This window comes from Embiotoca jacksoni, unplaced genomic scaffold, assembly GCF_022577435.1.
Source record: "Embiotoca jacksoni isolate LCO1_2020_lvr unplaced genomic scaffold, fEmbJac1.0.p SCAF_16, whole genome shotgun sequence".
Lineage (NCBI taxonomy): Eukaryota > Metazoa > Chordata > Actinopteri > Embiotocidae > Embiotoca > Embiotoca jacksoni.
Genome location: NW_027185296.1, coordinates 14197442 through 14224327, shown reverse-complemented (window position 1 = coordinate 14224327; position 26886 = coordinate 14197442). Strand labels below are relative to the sequence as shown.

Here is a 26886-nt window from a genome sequence, read left to right as displayed (position 1 = left end):
TAAAAAACAGCCCTTTCCTTGGTTAGGAGCCATTGCAAATTATTTAAAACTTCATAATGATTTTCAGAATAATAAATTCACCTGAGTCTTTACTTGTTTGGCAGCCTCCAGCACCCGAGGGCAGGAGGAGACTTCATAAGTGTGGACTCCTCCTCTCCACCTCAGTGTTGTGCCCTCCTCAGTGTGGTCTCCTCCTCAGTGTGATCTCCTCCTCAGTGTGGTCTCCTCCTCAGTGTCGTGCCCTCCTCAGTGTGGTCTCCTCCTCAGTGTCGTGCCCTCCTCAGTGTGGTCAGACACTGTCGTCATCGGGACTCTGTTGGTTCACCTGTCCAGGATTCGGGACTTTTCTTCGGTCATGATTTGGGTTTCTTCGCCCGTGTTGATGTTGCTTCTGTTTGCGGTGAGTCTGAAAGGAGTTTTGTGTTTTTTTTTCCTCTCTCACAGACCGAACTGTTTTCTTAACGCTCTCGTGTCGTTTGTGATGTCTGATGCTCTGTGAAGCCTCTGTGCATCTCTAACGCTGTTTCTAATCCCTGTCGTGCAAACTTCATCTCGGCAGCCTGCAGGCAAGCGGCTCATTTCACCCACCTCACAGGCTGCGTTGGAAACTTATTCAGAAAACGTCTTAATAAACCCAGTTGTTTGTGTTGCAGCAGTTTTAAAATAATGATAATCTAAAATGTAGTGAGAAAGATGAAAAAACATTGTATCCAAATGTCTGTAATATGAACTTGAGTGTGTTCACCCATCACATCAGAGGTCTATAAACCTGCACAAAGGTCATTTCATGTGATTTTACATTGTGAAATGAATTCTGCAGCTGAAAGACACATCAATATCTCTTGAATTATTTCATAAATGTATCTAATTAAACAATGCTAATAATAATTTACCTGACTCCCGAAAATGATTGAAACATCAAAGTATTCTTGTCTTTGAAACAAGCTTCAAGCATCCTCCGCTGACTCCGGATCAGTGTTCTACGTTGTTTCTGAAACCTTTTCATTTGACTTACTGTTATTTTTGGTGTTTCCGAATTGATTCAAGAAGTAAGTTCAGATGAAACAGTTGAAGTTCTTGTGTTGAAAGTGAAGGCTAAAAACAAAAAAAGATAGAATATGAATCCAGTGATTTGAAACCAATGACATGAAGGGATCATTTTTCCAAAGAATGGGGCACAATTGAGTTGATTGGAGTTATTCCAGTTGGCTCCGTACTCAGCGTTTATTGTGAAATACCTAGTGAGTGACTCTGAGCTCTTCTCTCTCATGAAAGGTGAGAGGCCACTCCTTCACATCACACTTATGCATTTATCCTGACATCCCCATACATCATCTGAGTAATTAAATCACTTAGTAGTGGAAGAACTGAACTCTAGGAGCTACACATTCCCAGTAAAAACAATCCCACACGCAAAGAAACACCCACACACACCCACACACACCCCAAACCATCCACGCTCAACCATTAAGTGTATCTAAAAGTGTTCGTAGCTTCCGGGTCTGACAAATTAGGCCGATGCAGAAGTAAAGCTGCAATACCACCAAGTGCCACTAGAGGTCGGCTCCAAAAAGCCTCCAGCTCCATAGACTCCCATTTAACTTTTCTCATCAAATTCAAAGTCATTGAACAAAGTCAATAAATGTTTTCCACGAGTTTCCACGGTCCATCTGAAAATAATCCCTGTCCGGTAAGGAGCCATAGTGAAACACTTACATGTGCTGTATTACAGATCCAGTCTGTTGCTGTGGTGAGGCACAGCTCTGGAGGCAGTCTGGTAAGAAAGAGAAGACACTGGATTACCCCACCAAAACTACTGATCGAAAATAAGGACTATGGCAAGGAACCTGTTGCGAAGGTAAGTCATTGGTCTTTGACTTCAACTCTCTGGAATTCAATAATCAATTCAATTTAATCACGAGTCATCTCAGGGCACTTTAAATAGTAAGGCTAAGCTCTTCAAATATCATATAGAAACCCAGCAATTCAACAATTCCCACATGAGCAACAGCTGGAAGGAAAAACTCCCTTTTCAAGAGGAAGAAACCTCCAACAGAACCAGACTCAGAACATCTGCCTCGACCGGTTGGAGTGAAGGGAGAGCAGAAAGAGAGAAGAAGAGCAAAGAGTGAGCCAATAAAATGGGAAGGTTTGTGGGACCAGTAACTACAGATCAGAAACATGAAGCTGCAGAGATGCCGGTAGAAAGTTACAGGGAGCGACATAAGACACAAAGTTAATGAGTTGTAATGGTGTCATATAAATGCACGGACCATGAAAGAGAGGGGAAAGGATCATGTGACCTCCCCCAGCAGAATTGAACTTAAATCAGTTCAGGAAATAGTCACCACACCATTGTGAAAACACGGCATGTGTGTCACGAACATTCAGTCGACTATCTGTAACAAAAAACGACACCATCCGCCACTAAAGGTCACCACCTCAACGTTTTCACAAGCAGCCTGACAAGCAATACTGAGGGACAGTCCTGAGACTACATTTGTTTTTTTCTCTTTTTATGACACAGTAAATCATTTTCAGCCTTTTCAACCAGTTGTTTTTCTGGTGCAGATGTTTTACTTTTGTTTTCCTCGGCTCTACTGATATGAATGTGAATTATACTGTGTTTTCCTGTATTTCAGATTTATACAGATAAGGATAATGGCAAAGGAAATGTTCGTTACTACCTTAAAGGCATTGGGGCAAGCCAATATCCATTCCACGTGTTTACAGTTCACCCTCAAAATGGAAGTATTTGTTTGACCAGGTTGCTGGACAGGGAGGAGATCAGTGAGTACAATGTAAGTCATTTATTTCCCTTCATAGGATTTATCCATAGCTGTGAGACATTATTATGTTTGTAAGAGACAACAACATGTGAATTTTCTGTTTCAGCTGGTGGGTTTTTCTATGTTCTCCAATAACTTTCTGGCAGAGGGAGACATCAATGTAAAATTCAAGATTGTAGACGTGAACGACAACCATCCAGTGTTTAAAGACATCAAGCCCGGGGAGGTGGATGAGCTCTGTCCTGCAGGTGGGTGTACAATGGGTGTACTCTACATTTAGCCTCAAGTTCCTCTTCTCGTCTTTTATTGGCACATTGCCGTGTCTTTTGGTGTGTCACTCCAACTTATAGCTCAGTGTAATACACACATTGGCACTAATGTGTATTACGCCACATGGAAGCAAGTTTGTCCTCGTGCTAATGCATGAGGCAAACAAAATGATCATGTTCGATTCAGTTTAAGGGTCAGCCTTATTGACTTTGGGACTGTCCGTGATGTGTGTCAGCTTCTTTTAGTGCATGTTTTACATCAACCAGGAAAAGAAATTCAGTTTTCCTGTCATCAAAACACATCAGGATGAAGGAAGTAGGATGTTCAATAATAATCAGTTGAGACACACTAAGCAAGTGGCCATTTATAGCTAATGCTTATACAGGAAAAGTTTGGTTGGCTGTGCTGTTTGAAGGAACTCTCAGTGAAGTCGGTTGCTTTATTCATGTAGGTTACAAAGGATCGGGGCATGCTGGGTAATGGCAGGGGAGTAGTCCAAAGGGGACTGTGGGTAGTTTCCCGGCATTCCCAGTGATAAAACGTTTATTTTTACATACACGGTTTTAAACCACCACAGATGTTAGTGTCGTCAGCTAGTAAGCTCATACAGCTACATTATTATAAAGATGTCTGGCCAAAATCCAATGGATAGGGAAGAACGTTTAGAAATGTTTACACAAAATATTTCAACAATGTTTTTTGAGAATAATATTCTACCTTGAGGAAGAACATTCTTGGAACAACAACAAAAAAACGTCCTGCTGATAACATTACCTTATACTACTGTCACTTAATACTGGTTTTACAGGGACTTCAGTCATGACTGTTGTGGCAACTGATGCTGATGAACCAGGGAACATCAATTCTAAGATCGCCTATACCCTCATAGACCAGAAACCACCTGATGACATATTCACCATAAACACGAATGGGACCATCTACGTCAAAAGGCCCATCCTGGACAGAGAGGTATGAACCACACCAGCAGCTCCTTGGTTTTTAACAGTTATGGTCGACACCATAAAGTGAAACTCTTCACTCTTTCAGATGATCAATGACAGTTAATTCAATCATTTCCAGTCAAGCAGGTGTTGAAAAGGTGATGATGGCGGGGTGGAGTCCTTCCTCGTACCTATTTACTTCTTTCCATTTTTGTACTTTTTGTGATGGAACTCGTCATTTTGGAGTGAAAAAGTAAAACGAGACCCCCTCGGGTGGCAACACATCCATCTTTGACAAACTTCAATCGAGGAGAGATAGGCTGACAACTGTAAAGGTGTGTAGCCATTCCAATTCTGATGTCCTCCTCTTAACAAGTGGTCCTTCAGAATATTTAAAATTTCCGGATAAGGAGAGGTGCATGCCTCATCCTTGAAACTTGTTAACCTAGGAACATTTGACTGACTAACTCTATAGCCGTAAAAGACTAACATCAGGTGAAAATTCGCTTTGCTTGGTCTGAACACAAGATTGAGATGGAGGACCATAACCCTACCAGTTCATGAGGTACAGCACAGTCTCATCCCTGGTGATGGACAGCCAACAACGTCCTGATAGTAAGGACGTGCTTACCATCAATGATCCGTCGGGCTGGAGGGTGTCTGGAAGAGGAAACCAGGGCACTAGTCTTGGAAGGCTTGGTCCTAGAAATATGAAAGGTGGAGTATATCCACAGGGAGTTGGGAAGTTTGAGTCTGACTGCCACTTGGTTGATGACCATGGAGAAAGCAACAAAACAGGGCGCCAGCTTTCAGGACTTAAAACGCATAAGAAGGTCTGCAGGCCGTAAGCAGGTGCGATGGCGATCAGCCAACCACTCTGTCCGAGCAGCTTGCTCCGGAGAAGGGCCATGAAAAAACATGAACCCGGGTTCATACTTTAAGTTGATTATATTCAAAAATTATCTTGAGTATCGTAGAACTCAAGGCTCTTAATTTTGTCTTTCCAGTTGTGGGGCTCTAACTGACTGAGTTTGGGAGTCATTTCAGGCAGACATTTGCCCAGGGCTTAAGGGCTTAAAGCTACTATAAATTCTGTTCATGGTAACTGGCAATTTGACCAAAATATCCTGTAGATATTGTCTGTCCGCACTCAATCAATTTTGAGAGACAGACATGAACAAGTTCGTTGGCTATGAATCCTCTGATTTCTGGAAATGATAGCAAACTAGAGCATTGCTACTCTCCTGGGTACAACTACTCAGTCAACTTTATGAAATGAATTATAGTTTAATGTTTAGTTTTCAGAATATCAAATTTTGCATTAGGTTCATCACAGAAAATGTGTGGTACAATCGTTGCAAGTCATTTATTCTGCAAATAATTAAAAGACTTCTTGATTTTTTTATTTCAGAAAAAAGATCAGTACATTTTGACAGTGAAAGGCCAAGACTTAGATGGACTACCAACGGGAAACACGGGAATCGGCACGGTTATCATCAATGTCCGTGATGTGAATGACAATGTTCCCACTCTGGAGAAGGACGAGGTAGCTTTCTTTCTCACACTCTTCTATATCAGCATTTTATACATTCTCATAGTAGGAAAGTAGGAAAACTTACCATGGGGGGTGGAGGGGTAGGCGGTGGGTGTTAGATTGCATGGTTTCTATTTTTTAGGTTTGATGGAAAAGAATATATGGACATGTTAATATGTTGATATCACGTAACAAATCTAAGTCACAAACAAATGTGTAATTAAAATAAATATTACGGAAATGAGCCCGCTTACTTTCATTTCCTAATGTTTTATTTGCAGTATGAGGGAAGCATTGACGAGAACACATATGGGGTGGAGGTGATGAGAATCAAATCAGAGGACCTGGACATGCATGGCACGGACAACTGGGAAGCTGTGTATGATATTGTCAAAGGCAATGAGGCCGGATATTTCAGCATTAAAACAGACCCCCTCACCAACGAGGGCATCTTAATGCTCGACAAGGTACTGCAGTTTTAATTATTTCAGAGAAATTTGCTGTTTTTCCATCTTTTGTGGGAAATTATACAATTTGAATACCTTTTCCTTTTAACTCATATCCTGGTCATCAAGGGGCTAACCATTCATGCTATATTTTGTTTTTTGTTCTGAACACTTTAGGCTATCCAAATCTTCTATTATTTGATTTGATAATACTTTCAGATTATTTTGAAGGGGAAACCTTATATGTGACAGACATCATTAGAAAGCTCTGGTCCTGCTCTGTCTTGTAATATGCGTTTCATATTTATGCAGTGATGAATTCATGTTTAATTTAATCAAGATTAGTGGGTGTGGGGAAAGACAAAGAGCTGAATGCAGAGTTTAAAGATGAATTCATTTGGCAATTAAAAATCTATTTCTTTTTACCGCCCCCAAGCTCCCTCCAAATGTCATGGGGCTCCATACCCTGTCTCTAAAGCTGAGCCCGGCCACCATGGGGAGGAAACTCATAACTCAACTCAAAATTCAATAAAAGCTACTTTTATTCACAATCTAATTCTCTCAGTTACTACCTGTCTGTGGTGGTAGGGCCCACTGTGGCTCGGAGATTACGGTGAAGGCTGCCCCCTTATCATACGATTGGCGGTTTAATCACTAGGCTCTCCTGTCCAAATGCCAAAGCATCCTTGGACAAGACCCTAAACTCCAAGCATGGCAAGGTTATTGCTGATTTTGCACCAATCCAGGAGTCCATCTCCTGCTCTAACTTACCCTCATTTGTAAATAATGCCTCGGGATGAACTCCTCCACTTGGGGTCAGAACTCTGTCCCAACCTAAAGGGTGCCATCCATCATTTTTCTAACCAAGAATCATGTCTTCTGACTTGGAAGTGCTGACTCTAATCCCAGACACATTATACTGTGCAGCAAACTGTCCGGGGCTATGCTGTTGGTTACAACCTGATGAAGCCAACGGCACCACATCATCTGCAAAAAGCAGAGAAGCGATCCTGAGATTCCCAATACCACACAAACCATACATTCTCGTCCTCATCCTTTGACTTTAAAACCCCATATTGCAACAGTGCTTCCCACGAGATCCCACAAGGTTGTAGGCCTTCCACAAGTCCACATAGCACATGTATACTGGATGAGAAACTCCAATGAACCCCCAAGTAACTTTGCAAGGGAAAAGAGTTGGTTCACTATTCCACAGCCAGCATGGAATCCACATTGGTCCTCTTGAATCTGAGGTTGCAGCTTCATTTCCAGCACCGTAGCATAACCTTTTTCCAGGATGCTGAGAAGTGAGACGCCCGAATAATGATAGCAACCCTTCTCGAGTCCCTTTTTTAAATAAGGGGAACCACCATGATGGTCTGCTGGTCCAAAGGCACTGTACTGAGCCTCCGGGTGACATTGAATATTGTTGGGCTGACTTGACCTGTCCAAAGTCTTCACCATCTCAGGCTATTCTAATCTCCTCTTGGTGCCGTGCCACTTTTGGATCTCCCTAACCTCAGAGACGCCTGCCAGATATACAAGTAAGCCTTTCAATGAGTCCACAGACTTTGCCTTTTCTCCAGAGGACATGTTGGTCAGGTCCAGGAGTTCCTCAAAGTGCTCCTTCCACCGCTGTTGATATCCTCAGTTGAAGTCAACAGTTCTCCTCCCTTACTAAAAACCCACCTGGGGTAAGCCCTGCCGTCCCTTCCCTGAGACGTCAGCTCATTTGATAGAACTTCCTTCAGAGAAGCTAAAAGTCATTATGCATGTTTTTTCCCAAACTCTTTCCACACCCAAGTTTTAGCATTTGCAGTAACTACAGCTTCAGCCTTTGTCGCTCCCGGTACCTTTCTGCTGCTTGAGAAGATCCCTGGGCCAGCCAAACTCAAAAGTTCCACCACCAATAGTGTCCACACGTGGGTTCTCAGTTTGCTGCCACAACAGGCAATGATGACCTTCCCACCTCAACTCTTGCCAGCTGCATCCACAATGGAGCCCTTGAACATGGCCCACTTGAATTCCTTGCCACCAACCTTCCCCAGGATGCATGAGAAGGTTTTCCAGAGGTGGGAGTTAAAGACCTCCCAGACTGGGGCCTGTGCCAGATGTTCCTAACTCACACTCTGACTTACTGGGATTTTATGAGGTCTGTCCAGCCGCCTCCCCTGCCATCTGATCCAGCTCACCACCAGATGCTGATAAGTTGACACCTCAGCTCCTCTCTTTACCTGAATGTCAATGACATACAGCCATAGATTAGAAGCGATCCCCACAAAATGTATCACTAATATTAGACATTTTCATACCTGCCCGTCACCTCTCACCCTGGAACACTAAGTCAGAGCTGTGCGTGGAAGTGAGCCCAATAGTATCTAGTTACTACTGTTCCACCTCCTGCACCAAGTCCAGCTTTTTCCCCACCAAAGTGGTGACATCCCTGGTCTGTGGCTGGTCACTGTCACAAGGGAATTGGCATTCATAGGCCCATGGCCAAGCCCACTGCCCAGCTTGCTGTGCACTCCACAACAATGCCTATCAATGCAGGTGCTGGGCCCATAGGCTGGCAGCCTCATGTCACTTCTTTGAGCGGTGTCAACCGTCACCAAATGCTTGCCTGTAAGCTTAACTTCAAGGTCGTGCTCCAAGTAGGTGCTCTGTTTTCCCTTATCCAGGCGAGGTGATGCAGCGCCATCAGTTGCCTTTCATCAGAGTGTCGTGAATTGCTTCTCCTAGAAACGCCACCTCAATGGATGGGCTTTTGTGTCTCAGTGTATGTGGGGGCTGCGTTGTTGAGGGCATTGTCTCCAAAAGCAACTTGGTTTAACTAAGAGCTTATCTTATATAAAACAGTTATCTTGAATGATCCCCAAACTATGTAAGCTCAGTCTTAAACACACCATAGAACCTTCATCATCAAGGGTGGTTCCTTGATGATGAAGATTTAGTGGAGTTCACAATATACATCACATGTAACGTGAAATCACAAATGATTCAACCCCTTCCCATTCGAACACTTTATTATACACTTCATCCCTGACATGCAATGTGAATTGCTAGACCTTATATACACCACTGTATGCCTTTCTAAACTGGAAAGATTGGAAAGAAAACTTCTCATGCTGTGTTTACTGGAATGTCAAGACTACAATTAGTTATTTACTGAAACTACAACTGCAGGTTTGATGAAATGATTACAATTTTGATTATCAAGATTTTGCCCAATGTTTTATGGTACCAAGAGTAAACCACTTAAAGCTCAAAAGTTGTTTGTTATAGATAACAATGACAGGAACAAGATACCACTCATGTTTGGAGGCCAGTCCTCCAAATCAGCCAGTACCACTAGCACAATTCCCAAGTGGCACCATCTCCAGAATCCGATATCCAGACTCCAAGAAGGCTGCATACACATTATCTTGTTCTCGGGAAAACTCCATTACAGCAACACTCATCTGAGGGCTTGTGAGAAACCCCTGAACCTTCTAACCTGGGGCAACTCCAACAAAAGCCAGAGTCCAGGCCTTAACCAGAAGTTAGGCGCCAAAGTTTGTCATCCATAGAGATTAGCCAAACTATCAGCCCTACTAAGTAGTCGCTACTGCTCTGTGTCCCGTACCAGCTGCAGCTTTGTGGCCACGACAAAGCTTATGTTTCACATCCACAGAGACAGCTTTTGTAGCGAGGTTCATTACTGTAAGCCGCTACCTCTGCCTGGGACCAATTGGAATGCATGTGATCTTTAGTTGTAGTCTTTCAAGTGGAGGGCACATTATACAGCAGCCACCATGGTACATCTGGTATCTGAGCCACACCAGGCTTTATTAGTGTCATCTCTGTCACCGGGTGCTTGGGCCTGCTGTCACAGATCCTAGCAAAGTAGGCCTTGCAAGAAACTATTAACCATGACAAAAATTTCATTTCCACATAATCTATGTTCTTTGTGCTTCTTTGCCATTTAACAGGCTGTGGATTATGAGGATGTGAAGAACCTTGAACTTGGACTAGTTGTGAAGAACAAGGCGCCACCATTTGATGGATCTGGTACAGGAGCAGGTGGAGGAGATGGAGGGGGAGGAGGAGGTGGGGGTGGAGGAGATGGAGCAGGTGGAGGAGATGGAGGTGGAGCGGGAGGGGAGGGGGGTGGGAGCGCTGGGGGAGGAGGTGGTGGGGGAGGGGGTGGTGGCGGCGGGAGTGGACCAGCTGGTGGAAGTGGAGCGGCTGGAGGAGCTGGGTCTGGACGACCATCAAAAGGAAAACCATTTAAATCCTATCCCATCAAAATCAACGTGAAGAATCAGCCTGAGGGGCCACGTTTTGATCCCAAAGTCAAAGCTATTCCCGTCACAGAGGGAGGTAACACCGACTTGAATGAGGTTATCGCCCGCTACACTGCAATAGATGGAGACACTGGAAAACCAGCTGAGAATGTCAGGTCAGTGCAAACACAAACACATGAAGGCCGCTACAGATAAATCGTCAATGTCAGCTTCCCTTTATCTGCACAACAATAATAACTGATTGATCATATTTCTGCTGTAGCTATGTCAAAGGCTCAGACCCTGACAACTGGCTGACCATCGACCCAAAGACAGCTGAGATCAAACTGACCAAGTTGCCTGATAGAGAATCTCCAGCCCTGGTCAATGGGACATATTTTGCTGAAGTGCTCTGCATTTCAGAAGGTACACTTAAGATGTTTTATACCTGAGAGCTGTACACTAACTGAAAGTAGCGTGAAACTGAAAGGTCCAGCGCATCAAGCATCAAGTGTTAGCTCTGCCACTAGACTCTTTATGAAACAATATGATATGACATTATGAACAGCTCTAACAGCTGACTATCAGCAGGGGTAATGAAGTGTTTGTCCCTGAACTTGTGTCTGAAGAGAGAAAAGAAAAGGAAAATGCTGAATGATATGTTTATATCTGTTTTTCCATCACAGACATGCCTGCTAAAACAGCCACCGGCACTATCGCAATCCAGGTGGAAGATTTCAATGACCAGTGTCCCGTTCTGACCAGTAATATACACACTATGTGTACCTCTGCGAATGCCGTTATTGTAAACGCCATCGATGAGGATGCATACCCCAACGGAGCTCCTTTTGAATTTGAGATCATTCCAGAACGCACTGAGGGAAAATGGAAAGTCGAGCATCTCAATGGTGAGTAAAATACCATTGCCACGACTAGCTACGTTTTAATAGTAGACAGGGATTGACAACAGAAACTCTCTTCCCAGATGCCTCCCTCATGCCAGGCCATGTGCCTTGGCATAATCCCATTACTTTTATTATGACAACCAGTCAGACATCTTACCTCACATCCATTAGGCTACAATCATATAACTTCAATCAATTCCTATTATTTATATAGCATCAAATCACAACACAAGTCATTTCAAAGCACTTAACATAAAAAGATCTTTACAAAATAATTTTTCAACATGATAGAGAGGAATCCAATAATTAAATTTCCATATGAGCAGTAGCTGGAAGAAAAACTCCTTTTGCCATCTGCATGTACCTGTTGGTGTGAGGGGAGAACAAAGAGAGAAAAGAACAGCTCGATATAAAGGGGGAAATACCTGCAGCTCCAAAATACAGTCACACACCAATGGTCCACCATCGGGAGCAACTCGGGGTTCAATGTCTTTCCCAAGGACACTTTGGCATGTGGACAGGAAGGAGTTGGGGGTCGAACCGCCAACTCTTCAATTAGTGGGAATTCCACTTCCCTATCTGAGCCCCACTGCCCCAATCTATCTATCTATCTGTCCAAACATTGACTTGTGGATCAATCGATACGATTTTATTGGTCAAAAGTCAAAGGGCAAGGTCACTGTGAGTTCACATCCATTTCCCACCGTGAACACGAGATCTCAGGAACACCTAGAGGAAACCTCTTCAAATGTGGAAAAAAAAACATTTAATTGGGCTCAAGGATGAACTCATACAATTTTGAAGGTCAAGAGTCAAGGTCACTGTCAGCTCACGTTGACTTATCCCTGTGAGCATGATATCTGGACAATGTCTTGGAACAAAGGTTCACCTGGTCTTGACGCCAAGGTGATTAGACGTTGGTGGTCAAATGTCAGAGGCCTGGTGAACATGATATTTTAGGAACGCTTTCATGGAATTTCATCACATTTCACACACATTCACTTGGACTCAAGAATTAAATGATTAGAATTTGGTAAACAAAGGTCAGAGGTCAAGGTCAATATGAACTCACATCTATTTTATACTTGAATAAAAAAGACACAAAAGTACCAACAGTTTTATTCTTGAGACACTAAGGAACAGGTAGTGACATGCAACAAAAGTCAAGTCTTTTATCCAAACCATTGTTTATTGTAGCACAATGCCTTTGGTTTTTCTGAACTTTTCCTGTTTGTCTTGTTCCTGACAGACACTGCCGTGACCTTGAGGGCTCAGGAATCTGTGTGGCCTGGTTTGTACAAGGTAGAATTTGTGGTGAAGGACCAGCAGGGAGAGGCCTGTCCAGAACCACAGAAAATGAAGATCCAAGTTTGTACCTGTGAGGATGGAGTGGTTTGTGGAAAACAAGAAGCCAATAGTCAAACCGACAACAAAGCAGTGTTAGGACCCGCAGGCATCGGACTGCTACTACTGGGCCTGCTGCTGTTACTACGTAAGTGTGACGTGATGCCTCCTTTGGAGGATCACAGCTGCTGCACACCACACTTTGGCAGCCTTTAAGTTGGACTAAAACTCTGTTATTTTTTTAGTCATTCCTCTGCTGCTGCTCCGCTGTCAATGTGGTGATGCTGCAGATTTTCCAGACCTCTTTACTGAGATGCCTTTTGATACCAAGTCACACCTCATTAACTACAATACGGAGCGACAGGGAGAGAACACGGTGAGAACCGCACTGTTGAGTGCAGCAATATTGGCATACAGTGTCTGTGCTTTAAAGTGGCCATTTTGACCACAATACACTAACATTTGGTTCCCCTGCCTCTTACAGGAGGTGCCACTATTGAATATGCCATCACAAATGGATGAAGATATTATATACATGGGCGCAGGTCAAAAAGGCTCATTAATGGCACCTGTGGAGTTGCAACAGTCCATCCCTTCTATGAATGGGATGAATGGGGTTGCCTTTCAAGAACGTTTTTCAAGCGCCTACGGAGAAGGAATGTGGGGGATGAACCAGGAGGAGGGCAGTGGCTTCTACTATGAGTCTGAGGGCAGAGAATCAGGAGCTGGAGGAATTGATGGTGGCATAGCTCTGCCAGATCACATCCTGGGACAGTACTACGATCAGGTGAGGAACCAGCCAACCAGTTAGAGGCTCAACAACTGTGAGCAAAGTCTGACTTTGGTATTAATTCTAAATACCTTTTATAAAGGGCTCACAAAGCAAAGTTATGTGATGTGTGTTAATGGACATGTCCTTTTTTTGCACCGTTGTTGTTAAATTCAAAGATAACAATCTTTGCACTTATTTATTTTTTGAGATTTTGGTGATACTGATGTGTTTATTTCAAGATAAATACACAACTTGCTTTGTAGATGCATAAGACAGAGTCCTGGAAAAGCTAACCTGGTAAATATTTTCATTTCTTTATCAACAGAAGCTGAGCAGTGAAGATGACAACCTTGGAGTGAAGGATGGTCTGTTGGTGTATGACTATGAGGGCCAGGGCTCCGCTGCCGGCTCAGTCGGTTGCTGCAGCCTTCTGGAGTCTGACAATGACCTGCAGTTCCTCGATGACCTTGGACTGAAATTCAAGACTCTTGCTGAGGTGTGCGGAGGCAAGAAGATCCCAACTGAAGTTAAAGAAGTCTTTCCTATGCTTCCAAGAGCTTCTATCAACACTCAGTCCTCCGTATCAAGTTTGGTGACTGCCCAAAACCTACCCCCTCCAGCCAAGCTGCAACCACCCATCCCTAAAGCTGAGCAGACTGTTGTCAAGGAGACAACTAAGCATTCTCAAATGGTGAAGGAAAACGTGGCCACGATGAGGGAAGGGATGACCACAGTGAACACAGGGATGGCAAATCAAGGCCAGATGCTCTTTTTCCAGCAGCAGCAGCAGCAGCAACCTGTCTACTACACCACCACCCCTGTGTTACAGCCAATGCACTATGTAGTCCAGCCACAGGTTCAAAACACTATGCTGCTGGCCGAGGCACCAGTCACCAACCTTCCAGGCATGGTACTGGTTAATGACACCCAGGCTAGACCTTCCCAAGCATTAATCGTTCAGGGGCAGACACTGATGTCTGGTGGACAATCCCAGGTTCCTGGCATGGTGCTGCTGGAGAGGAGTGGGGTCCACGGGAGTTCTACCAATCTGATCCAGTCCGGAAGACTCTCTGGCTCCCAGCCTATGATGGTTGTTGAGGGTAGGGTCCCTGCAGGGTCAATGAAAATGCTAAATGGAAGCCAGACCTGCCTTGTTCAGGGAGGTACTCTACAGTCAGGAGGGCTTTCAGGATCTCAGAGAGTCATGGTGGTCGGAGAGACAACAGGCAGCGTAGGGCAGCTGGTTCAGGACGCAAGAGGTCTGTCCCCGAAGAGTGAGGTGTCTGGCTTTCAAAGTGTCCTCAGCAGCAAGAGAAGCCCATCCACTGGCTCTAGCAGCAGCAGGTTGCGCTCCTCAACCAGCACAGTGAGCACAACCCCCATCCAGCGCAAGGTGGTGATAGAGGAGACAAGAGAAATACACTGAATAAGAGACTGTCTGGACAGCGGTAAACCTTCTCCAAATGCCATAAAGACAATTTTTTTTGTTGTGCTGTTCCTTGTGGTGATGGGACACTTCTGGGACTCAAGTAATGTAATACAGCTCATGAAGAGAATGCAGGTTCCCAATAATACCTCCTATAGATTTGAAAATGCAAGTGGTGTAGCACCAAAAACAGAGGAAACATTGCAGGTAAATGGTCTCTATAAATAATAAAGATTGTAAATGATAACCCCCCCCCCCCCACCTCCCCGCTTGATCCAAGTTGACTTAAGTAACTTAGCTTTGCCTTCTCTTCTTCATGTACACCCTTCATCATGTTCAGTAGCGATGTTATGATTTACTTCTGTTTCATCTTCAGGTTGTTTTTTTAAGCTGGTTTTTGTTTTATTGTATTGTGGTATCGCTTGTTGTTTTAAACACTGCCTGTGTGTTGAATTGGATGTATTGGATTGGGGTGAAGGTTTTTGTTTTTATATCTATGGATTCAGAAAGTTTTCAGACCACTTCCTCTTTTTGGAAGACCGGTTCTAAGCCTTGCAAAATATTTTACTAAAAACTGACTTTAAACAGATTTTAACAAAACTTTCTGGTGTGGTATTTTTATTCTAACTAATTTTATTTGTGTGGTTAATTTTAATGCAAGAATTTTACCAATCACACCCTTTTTGGGGGGGATAAGACTGGACTACCTCTATTGTAGCTCACTTAGCCTTGGTTTGTTTTTCAGCCTGGTGATTAAGTTAGCCTAAGTTGATGCCCCCACTTACCTTTCTTCTGGACTGCTCTGGATGCCTTCAGCTAATAGAAAGTTGCTGAACTGGAAGCTGTGATTTTCAGTGTTTACGTAATACGGCAATCAGAATTAAGGTACTCAGTGACTTGGATCAATCTCCGTCCACTGATCAGGACACTCATTCTGTCCCGTTACAGCATCTTACACCACCTGCTGGGGTCCTGCTCCAGTCCAGACCTTCCAGAAATGTCCTGTTCCAGAGTCCATCCAAATTTGTATCTTCCAGTCAGCCTGTCACCTCAGTCCTGGGTATCAATGATTCGAAATGTCAGGATGAGATCAGCAACTCCATGTTGTTTTCCTGGGTCCACTGAGCTCCCGAGGTCTTTATCCTTTTTGTCCAGTGTCGATAAACTATTTTTCCTTGTTGGTTCCAATGTGCAGTCCGAACTATTTCAAGCCGACTTATGGTCGCTATGATCGTCTCAACATGCTATTAGCACAAACATTAACATTGTTTATTATCTTTGATGTTTCAGCAGGCTTCACAATGAAATTTCTTCCACTGCTGGCCAACGCATTCATGGTGGAACCACCCGTCACAACTATCACCTGATATCTGTGGAGAAAGAAAATAAAAAATTTGCTGCAATGTAAACATATATTAACATTGAATACAATACAAACCCAGGTTGTTTACTCTCCACATTAGCCTCCTCACAATGGAAGCAGAGGTTTGTCAGGTCGTCTGTCAAAATACTTGACAATTATTTGAAAGAGAACTAGATTTATGAGGATATTTGTAGCTTACAAGAGATAACAGGAAAATAAATCACAGATTCTCACTGAAGTCTTTCATAGTGCTGTTGCGTTACCTACCAGAGTCCCTGAGAAGTCTCAACGCGTATTGGACACATTCCTTTCACCTAAGGGAAGAAAATAACAGTTTCTGGCCTTTTTGCATACTGTTATAGAATGAAAACAATCAATTCATAACTTTGGTGTGGATTAGCCACTGTGTCACCCTTCCACATTAATATATTGAGCCCTTTCTCTTTCATGAATGCTCTAAGAACCAAAAACACAAACACATTATGAGGTGGTGAGAGAACACCCAAATGCAGAAAACACAGCAGTTGACTTGATATAAAGAGTATTTTATTGAAACACAGAACAGGGGAAACATTCCAGGGAATCATGCGTGAGCATAGGACCAAGTCCAGAAGGGCTGAAAGCCAATAAACAGTCACTATCGACCCGGGCTTCTCCCAGGGGCGGGGCAGGTACTCAGACAGAGTCCGGAGGTGGAGAGTGAGGCCAGAGCAGGAACAGACCGGTGACCGGAGCTGAGGCAGACTGGTCCAAACGAGGTGGTGTGAGCGTCCCCATGTTCCATACATGTAGCTTATGGAACATAAGTAGCTCGGATCTGGGCGGGGTCGTGACATACAGGCAGGCAGGTGGTCTCCGAGGACCGACGCTGAGCTGGAGTGCTGGGCCCCTGGTGGTCTCCGAGGACCGACGCTGAGCTGGAGTGCTGGGCCCCTGGTGGTCTCCGTGGACCGACGCTGAGCTGGAGTGCTGGGCCCCTGGTGGTCTCCGAGGACCGACGCTGAGCTGGAGTGCTGGGCCCCTGGTGGTCTCCGTGGACCGACGCTGAGCTGGAGTGCTTGGCCCCTGGTGGTCTCCGTGGACCGACGCTGAGCTGGAGTGCTGGGCCCCTGGTGGTCTCCGTGGACCGACGCTGAGCTGGAGTGCTGGGCCCCTGGTGGTCTCTGAGTGACTTGCATCATGGTTATAAGAAGCCAGGCAAATAAATGACAGATAGTAAAATTGCATACAAGAAGTCGATGCTTCTATAAAAGGCCCGTGAAGGACGATATCATATAGATATATTAAATTAATACTTTAGAATGCTTTCAACTTTGAAGCCCAGTATTCCCAAAATGCCATCAAAAAACGAATAATGAAGAACTCAATGCCCACTCAGGTTAAAATAAATTTGAAGGCACCAAGTTGACAAAGTTCCTTTGTTGGTTTATGGCCAAAATAAATTTCTGATCTACTGGTACCTTATGAACCCTCCCGACCCCTCAGGTCGTCTGCTGGTCTCCTTTCTGTTCCCAGAGTCAGAAACATGGAGAAGCAGCATTCAGTTTCTATGCGCCACATATCTGGAACAAACTCCCAGAAAGCTGCAGGTCTGCTGAGACTCTCAGATACTTTAAATCAAGACTGGAGACTTTTCTGTTTGCTGCCTTTCACTCAACCAGAGTTGAGGATGTTTTCAACTGCACTGTAAATTGGATTCTATTTTTAGCTTGCGTAATGTTTTAATCACTGTTCTTAATTGTTTTTTTTCCTTTCTTTTCCCTGATGTTTTGATTGTTTTAATGGTTTTATGTGAAGCACTTTGAATTGCCTTGTTGTTGAAATGTGCTCTACAAATAAACTTGCCTTGCCTAAACTAGACTCATGTTAAAATATGTAAGGCAGGCGTGTAAGGTGTGCTATTTTATTGCTTTTCTATTGTTCTATTACTATCTATTGCTTCTGTATGCTGCTGTCGTGAAAAAAATTTCCCCTCGGGGATTAACAAAGTAACTACCTAACCTAACCTAACCTAACCTAAGTTTGTAGCATTAAAACACATTTACGATTAAATTATGTGAATGAGTGCAACAGTTCCCCCAGTGATGTTGAGGTAACCCCTACAAGGGGCTTTCCAGTCTTCCAGATGAACATTGATCCTTCGTAAAGTTCACCTTCTTACCCACTCGTCAATTTCAAGCCTCAACCTGGCTACCCCCATCCTGGTGCACAGCATACTGGATTTCCTTTCCCAGCTAAATTTGTTCTGCAAGCTAAATAGTTATTGTTTACAACATGTTTTATGTTGAATGAATATTAAAGCCTTTTACCTTGTACTCCTGTAGTACTTTGGGGGGATACCTCGTCTCACTTCCAAACATGAGGAAATAGGGACTGTATTTGGTGATCAGCTGCTTTTTTGTCCGGAGGGCAGACATAGTGACCTGTAGATATTTGTCCATAGTTTTAGGATGATCCGAGACCAGTTTGTTTCGGGATCTTAGGATAAAAAAAATTAAAGAACAGACGTGAGCAAGTAGGATAAGCCGATCAATGCAGCCCATTTTCAACAATTCTTTTCATTCAAGTTGCTAACAAATATATCTTTGAATTGTACCATTTATGTTTTCTACAGGACCATTAGTCTGTGGATGGTAGGGGGAACACAGGCTCCCATCAATCCCCAGCTTCTCACTCAAGCCATAGTTCACCTTGAAAGGTTTTGTGTGACAAACAATACATAAATCAGCACAGCTGCACTTACATATTTAGGACTCCATCTGTATCACTACTGTACCTTGTTAAAGAATGCAGAGCCCTGGTCTGTTAGCAGCTTTTTAGGTGCATCAAATTTGTAAAAGAAATCAAGAATATAATTGGTGACCTCATCTGCTGTTTTGCTCTTCAGTGGGTAACCCTCTGCAGATTTGGTGAAATAATCAACCATTACACAAATATACTTTCCCACAAAGTCCATGCCAACAAGTTCCAGAGGTTCCATTCCCTAAAAATTAAAAAGGACAGGTTTAATACAGCAGTTTATGTGTGTGAAAGATCACAAGAGTATTCCATGATTTACTTTTACTTCTATTGGATTGTAGTCCTTTTTCTCTTTAATATTTGCCTGCTAACTCTGACACTGTGGACACGCTGCAATCTAAATGGTCAAATGAACAGATTAAATTCAAAATTAAGCATGTTAATACTGACAAATAATTACAGGCCGTTACATATCAGCAAAAATAGGCAGTCGAACTGCAAAATTTATGCTGGCTTCTTTAGCACATTTAATAACGTCTGTGTTCCGAGCGGTTTCTTTTACGCATCAACCTTCTCCTCACAAAACCCACAAAGTTTGGATCGGGTAACTGGCCTTATATATACGGAACCAGACCCAACATGCTCCACTTGTGTTCATCAATTATTCAACAGCCCCAGTTGTTCCTTATTTACCACCTGAACACGGTTACACTGAAGATGAACAATTTGCTTATAATTGTGATGTCGTGATCACATGTATAAACTGTAAATACAAACAGAAACTGTGTATGTCTGTAGCCTTTCACATGAATAATTAATTCCATCACTTTTTTTTATATTATTTGTATACTTAAATCTTAAAAACGTAACCTCATAGTTGAGATCCCAGAAAAAACAATTTTACAAATCACCAAAATCATGAGAGGCTCATATAGTGTTATTTACATTCAACTTCAGGTGTCACAGATTCGGGGGTTTGGACTCAAATGCACAACAAAATGTGAAGTTTGATTCAGGGAGGCTGTGGCTCAGACGGTAGAGTGGGTTGCACACTAATCAGACGGTTGGTGGTTCAATCCCCAGCTCCTTCTGTCCACATGCCTAAGTGTCCTAGAGCAAGACACTGAACCCTAAGTTGCTCCCGATGGTGAACCATCAGTATGTGAATGTTCTCCTGATGGCAGCACCTTGCATGGTGATCTATCTCATTAGTGGGTGAATGGGAAAACCATGTTAAAGAGCTTTGCGACCAAAAGGTGATAAAGCCCTATACAAGTACTTACCATTCCTTTACTATTTTCACATATTTACAGGCAACAGTTGGGAAAAACAAAGTCCAGAAGGGGGAAAAACAAAGTCCAGAAGGAGGAAAAGAGGTCAAACATAAAACCTACTCGACTCAGGATGGAGCGCAGAGACAACCAGCTTGGCGGTAACAATGACGACAATCTGACAAAGGAGGTAGGGAGCATGCAGACTTTATACACAGGAGGTCAGACGTCATAGCTGCCGGCTCATGGGTCTTGGTTACATTAAGATCTAAAAAGCTCCTGTCAAACCTGGAGGAGAGGTTTCTGGTGTACTGCCAGTAGGCGGCGCTGTCCAAAGTCTGGCAGGAGACCAGGACCATGTCATCTGCATATTTAATAAGGCAGAGGTCACTTCTGTTGAACTACATTCATTTGATTATATTGAGAACTGCAGGCAAGATAGTACACATCTCTGAGGACTGCATGTATTCAGAACAAGACAAAAAGGGTGTTTTTGATGCACACACACTGAGAACGTTCTCCCAGAAACTCCCCAACCCAGAGGCCAGGCTGCTGCTGATCGGGTCACGGAAGCGCTTTAAGAGGAGGTGCGGCTGGACGCTGTGGAAGGCAAAGAAGACAAAGAATACACACAAGTGTTAGCTTTGCTTAGATGGCAGTTCATCCAAGAAACTTTATTCAAGAGAGATAACTGCATGGGGCCCATGAACTCAGCTGTTTGAGATGACAGTTCTTTACACACTAGAGCAGGGGTCTCAAACTTAATTTACTTGGGGGCCGCTGGAGGCAGAGTCTGGGTGAGGCTGGGCCGCATCGGGTATTCCACAAGAAAAGCTTTGTTAAAAAAAAATTCCAATCTTCTCAAATGTCTTTATTTTTTATTTTTTTAACACAAAATAAGATGAAAAAATAAATAAACAAATTAAGAATTAATAAGTAAATAAGTAAATAAATCAGTAATAAATAAAATAATAATAATTAGATTTCTCTCGTCAGCAACTATGTGGTTTCTTCAGTCTTCTATATCTGCTGTATTCAGATTTAAACGTCTTTATTAACAGTTCTTTAACCTCAATGGGTTCTTCTGAACATGAATTGTCCTGAACATGAATGGAACATTGAAGAACATGAACTGTTCTTCTGAACATGGCTTCTCTTGCCTACTCCTTGCTGCTGGAGACCTGGCAGCGCTTCCTCTCTCATCTCCCTGGTATTTTACATACTCCTCAGCATGTCTAGTTGTGTAATGACGTTTCAAATTGTATTCCTCGTGCACCCCAACTTTCTCTGTGTAAATAAGACACGTCGGGGTGCCCCTGTGCTCAACAAAGAGATATTGCATCTCCCACTTTCCCTGGGATTGTCTGTGCTCATCACCAACCTTTCTCTTCACTGCAGGCTTTGAAAAAGACATGTTTGGGGCTGTGGGATATATTTTAATTCCACTTGGTGTCACTGTCGTGTTTAGCCGTGTTTATGACATCATCTAGAAATAGATGTAGTGTTCATCGTGTGAGGCAATGCAAATAACAAAATAATGACCCCCAAATAACGGTGCGACCCTATAATTGGTCCGGGTTATCGGGGACTGTTATTGCCGACGGACAGGTGTCGGTATGTGACTGCAGACCACGTTAGACTACATTATTTCTTTCTTTTATCTCGCCGCGTACGCATCACTTTGATTTATTTTGTCAGAGAGAGACATATATACGTATAATGTCCCGCTGGGCAGCAACTTAAACAACTTGTTTTTGAAGTGTTGTGAACGCAGCGCGCTGGGACGGATGTCCACGTTTGCCTGATAGAAACGAGGCAGCCAGCCAGGCCCGGAAGAAAACTCTCCATGGCAACGCTGCTGTCACTTTCACTCATTGAGAAATGTTGCTCTGATTGCATCGAGCCCGGTCGATGTCCCGCCCCCGAGAGCCGTATACCCACCGTGATTGGTCGGTTCGTTCAGCTCCGCACACAACACTGGAAAGTGTCATTCATAGAAAACTCGCGGGCCGCACTAACATTAAACTTTCATATTAAGGTGGGGGCCACAAAATATCGTCTCGTGGGCCACAATTGGCCCGCGGGCCGCGAGTTTGAGACCCCTGCACTAGACTCTCCATACATATACTGAGTGAAGGTGTAAGACCTATGAATCTAAAGTCATTGAGGGATGTGGCATGAGGTGTTTATGGTGAAGGGATAATGGTCACTGTCTTTTAAAGTACAGAGGTTGAAGCTGTTGAAGAACTAAAACCAGGAGAAGAGACCAGATCACGCCCGTTTTCGGTGTTTGGTGTTAAAACTAAAGGTGACGAAGCGTTTTCAGTCAGAGCCCCCAAATTATGGAAGGAGCTGCCTGAGAAAATAAGGTCTGCAGAGTCAGTGACATCTTTTAAATAAATCTCTTCTTAAAACATACTTTTATAAGAGAGCTTTTGCTGATTTTAGTGATCAATTCTTATTTTTTTTGTACCCTGTTTTAATTCGTTTTTTATGATTGTTTGATAGGATCTGTTATGAGGTGTGTTGATAAATGGACCCAAATGCAGACACACAGCAAAGTCTCTTTGGAACCAGGTATTTATTTCTCCCAGGCAGTGAGAGCAAACCGGAAAACACACCACTCCTCCGCGAACCGGAGTTTCTCGAGAACAGAGACAGAACAGACTTACGGGACGTGATGTCGAGTAGGTAAACAGACGAACTGACGGTGAGCAGACAGGAGATTTATTGTGATCTGTCCACACTTGCAGAAATTGAATTTATATCTCATGGACTGCCTCCCTTCACGCACAAGCTCCACGGGATCTCCTACAATTGGTTATGACATTTTCCGAGAGAATTGATTGGCCCGTAGGTGGTACTGTTGTACGTTTTGATCCGATATCTTGAACATAGTCTGCTCCGAACAGGGTTTAGATTGCAGAAGAAGTTACCACGGTGATCTAGCCAGGTGAAAAGAGAGCCACTTTAATAACATGGCTTTAATCTAAACATACCCACTAATATGGATTTGTAGTGCACCCTTCATTAGAGTTTGACATGCATATTATTTACCTTTAAACATTGAGGGCATTGAAGAGCAAAACGAGCTGCTCTGCTCTGACCAAACTGCAGTTTTTCTGCAAACCTCTTTGGAGCATCCAAAATGATCATTGAGCAAAACGTTAAATGTGATAAAACTAGTCGGCGGTTTAGAGTCTGCAGGATGGGTTTGGTTTGTAGCAGACATACCCCCATTTTCACAGCAAGAAAATCAATATGCCTTGTTTATCACTGTTTACAATGAAAATAACACCAAGACCCATTAACATAACACCTATTGCTGAAAAATGACATTGTTCAGCATCAGGTTCAGATGAGGTCTAGAGCGCAGGGTGTTTCGTACCAAATACAATGTTTTCAGTCTTTTTAAGTCTGCAGCTTTGATGAGGTTGCAGTGATCTCAGTAACTGTGGATGAACCTGTATTATTGTAATATATTGGTCAGAGAGACAACAAGCAGCGTAGGGCAGCTGATCTGTCGCGCTGGAGGTCTACGACACCATTTATCAGCCACTTACCATTCAGTCCTCCAACTTCTGCTCAGAAAGATTAAAACCCATTCACTCCAGGACCCACGTAATCCAAACAACTCACAGGATGGCTGGGTGGGTTAACGATCCAAACTCCATGGACACCATGACCCGTTTTACCCCAATGACTCCCATGAAGCCCAGGCGGATCTCACATGTGATGTCAACAACTCATCAAGAGGTAGAAGACTGGCAGGGAGTACCAGCCTTTTAATCTCATGTGGGGTCTTTACCACTAACACATTTATATTCAGGGTTTTTTTTACTATGTAAGACTTACATAACTGCCATAAGTTTATGATAAACTATTTTTTTTCTCTCCATTATGATATTTGGTATAATATGTTAATATATATTCAATCGCTCAACATCTTATCTACGGACTGGCACAACATTTTCTACTGTACATACCATCGATGTTGGTCGTCATCATCATCATCATCAACCAACTTTTCATCCAGTGTTAAGATTTTAATTATTCCAATACTTTAATGACCAAAACCTGCAAAACTGATCACATTCCCATCAACCTAAGCTGTCGCGTTGTTTTATGATTATTCAGAAATGTCACAGTTCATCAGCAATGGCCAATGATGGGATCGAACTGACTAAATTCCAGTTTGCTTTACAGACCTAAATACTTTTTATCTCCCCCTCTCATAAAATCCAAAATGCAAAACCATTACTATTTCATGACTTGCCTCCTGGCAACTCAGACTTTTTTTACAGGTTGCTTGTGGACTTAATGCGACCAAGCATAAAAGTCAAAATACATTACGTACATTCTATTGCAGGAACACAAAAGGACCTCATCCTCAATTGACATGGACAGTTTACTGCACAGAGGAAAGAAAGACGATGATAAGCACCAAAGTATGAACTCCTCGTCTAAGTTTTCTCTTTCTTTGAATCAATTAATCATTCATGATGTGTACAAATGTTTGAAATTCATGTGCTGGGTTAATTTCTCTGTACTTTGTGCTGTTGGTATGAGTTATTGGTACAATTTCACAGTAGACTGTCGTATCATCTCTTTAACAATTACCCAAAATTCACTGAAGTTCATTCCTGTCCATTTGCTTGGTCAAATTGTGTTATTTTAGTCATTTCATTTGTACTTTGTAGATGAAAAGTTAATAAACATTCACAACAGAACAAGTTGTCGTCCTGTGTCCTTTGAAGTTGAAACCGAGATTGATTTAATTGAGCAGTGATGGCTTCTGATATGTGACTTACTTATTTAGTTTGTCAATTTTTTTCTTCCACTTCTGGGCTCCAAAATTTTAACCCGTACAAAATTTGTAGTCGTAATTTGGCTCCATTAGCAATTTTGTTCTGATCATATTAGCATGCTAATGTCATAAAACCCCACTTAGTGTGTGAGTGGTTGTTACAGCATCTTCCTCTGGAGACATTGCCGTTCTGCATTTTGAGTCGGCATCAGCTGGGCACAACCTCGTCCCCATGACTATGCAGGTTTTATGTGCATCAATCAGGTACTTAAATATTTAAATTGCAGTATCAACTCTGGATCACCTTTAATTTCAAATTACTACAAAAATGGAGACAGGCAGGAGCTTAAGTGTGTGCAACGTGAGTTAAAGAGGAGATTGAAGCAGGCAAAGGAGCACAACAACACCAGAGAGGTTGTGGAGGGGAATAAGGACCATCACTGGCTATGACAAAAAAAAGAACAGCGAGGTGCCATTAGGTGATGTTGGACAAGGCCATTGAGTTCAACTGGTTCGTCAACAGGTTTGAGACAGCAACCAATGTCCACCCTACTCTGGTACAGCCCCAGAAGTTCCCTCTCCCACCACTTCAACACAGACTGTATATAAAGGTAGAACCACAGACTTTATATAAAGGTAGAACCATAGACTTTATAGAAAGGTAGAACCACAGACTTTATATAAAGGTAGGACCACAGACTTTATATAAAGGTAGAACCACAGACCGTATACCAAGGTAGAACCACAGACTTTATATAATGGTAGAACCACAGACTGTATATGAAGTTAAAACCACAGACTGTATATAAAGGTAGAACCATAGACTGTATATAAAGGTAGTACCATAGACTGTATATAAAGGTAGAACCACAGACTTTATATAAAGAGAGAACCATAGACTGTATATAAAGGTAGTACCATAGACTGTATATAAAGGTAGAACCACAGACCATATATAAAGGTAGAACCACAGACCGTATATAAAGGGAGAACCACAGACTATATATAGAGGTAGAACCACAGACTTTATATAAAGAGAGAACCATAGACTGTATATAAAGGTAGAACCACAAACTCTATATAAAGGTAGAACCACAGACTTTATATAAAGGTAGAACCACAGACTTTATATAGAGAACCATTGACAGTATATAAAGGTAGAACCGAAGACTGTATATAAAGGTAGAACCACAGACTGTATATAAAGGTAGAACGACAGACCGTATATTGTATATAATATATATTTTGTATATAATATATATAGATATATACTGTACTGTATATACTGTGCATTTTATATTTTATATTTAATATTTTTTACTGCTATTTTACTGCTATTTTACTGCTATTTTATTGCTTTTCTATTATTCTATTATTATCTTATTGCTTCTGTATGCTGCTGTAGCCAAAAAATTTCCCCTCGGGGATTAATAAAGTAACTACCTAACCTAACCTAACCTAACCTAACCTAACCTAACCTAACCTAAATAAAGGTAGAACCACAGACTGTATATAAAGGTAGAACCACAGACTGTATATAAAGGTAGAACCACAGACTGTATATAAAGGTAGAACCACAGACTGTATATAAAGGTAGAACCACAGACTGTATATAAAGGTAGAACCACAGACTGTATGTAAAGATAGAACCACAGACTGGATATAAAGCTAGAACCACAGACTTTATATAAAGAGAGAACCATAGACTATATAAATTTAGAACCACAAACTGTATGTAAAGGTTGAACCACAGACTGCATATAAAGGGTAGAACCACTATGGTACAGCCCCAAATGTTCCCTCTCCCACCACTACAGTTGCAACTTTCCCTTCATCGTGTCCCTAAAAACTGGTACTCAACTGATACTCCTGCCCCGTCAATGTCACAGAAACCCCCCCCTGGTTGCCGCCTTATCTGATGCAACCATTTTCAGTTTTGGGCAAACATCCCGCTCCTCAGAAACACGAATATCACACAACGTAGCCTTTCTGAAGCATTGTTCAGGTCTCCATTGCC

The 26886-nt window shown here is 42.7% G+C and overlaps 1 protein-coding gene across 1 annotated transcript; it reads left to right on the top strand.

Annotated features, from left to right (window-relative positions):
- The first annotated feature begins 210 nt into the window (after window positions 1-210).
- LOC138199108 (desmoglein-2.1-like) lies at window positions 211-16098 on the top strand. Its single transcript, XM_069151054.1, has 14 exons — window positions 211-400; window positions 1733-1858; window positions 2643-2801; window positions 2896-3037; window positions 3868-4028; window positions 5412-5546; window positions 5816-6001; window positions 9949-10418; window positions 10526-10668; window positions 10929-11150; window positions 12397-12639; window positions 12737-12867; window positions 12976-13278; window positions 13589-16098. The coding sequence occupies exons 1-14, from the start codon at window positions 356-358 to the stop codon at window positions 14687-14689; spliced, it is 3567 nt and encodes a 1188-aa protein (XP_069007155.1). The 5' UTR covers window positions 211-355; the 3' UTR covers window positions 14690-16098.
- Window positions 16099-26886: the final 10788 nt, after the last annotated feature.

What these genes read in the sequence shown, in the direction of transcription:
- LOC138199108 (XM_069151054.1), top strand. Translation starts at nt 356, where the DNA reads ATGATTTGGGTTTCTTCGCCCGTGTTGATGTTGCTTCTGTTTGCG. An exon ending in AGCGACAGGGAGAGAACACG is followed by an intron (nt 12,868 to 12,975) that starts GTGAGAACCGCA and finishes TGCCTCTTACAG; the next exon opens with GAGGTGCCACTATTGAATAT. An exon ending in TGGGACAGTACTACGATCAG is followed by an intron (nt 13,279 to 13,588) that starts GTGAGGAACCAG and finishes CTTTATCAACAG; the next exon opens with AAGCTGAGCAGTGAAGATGA.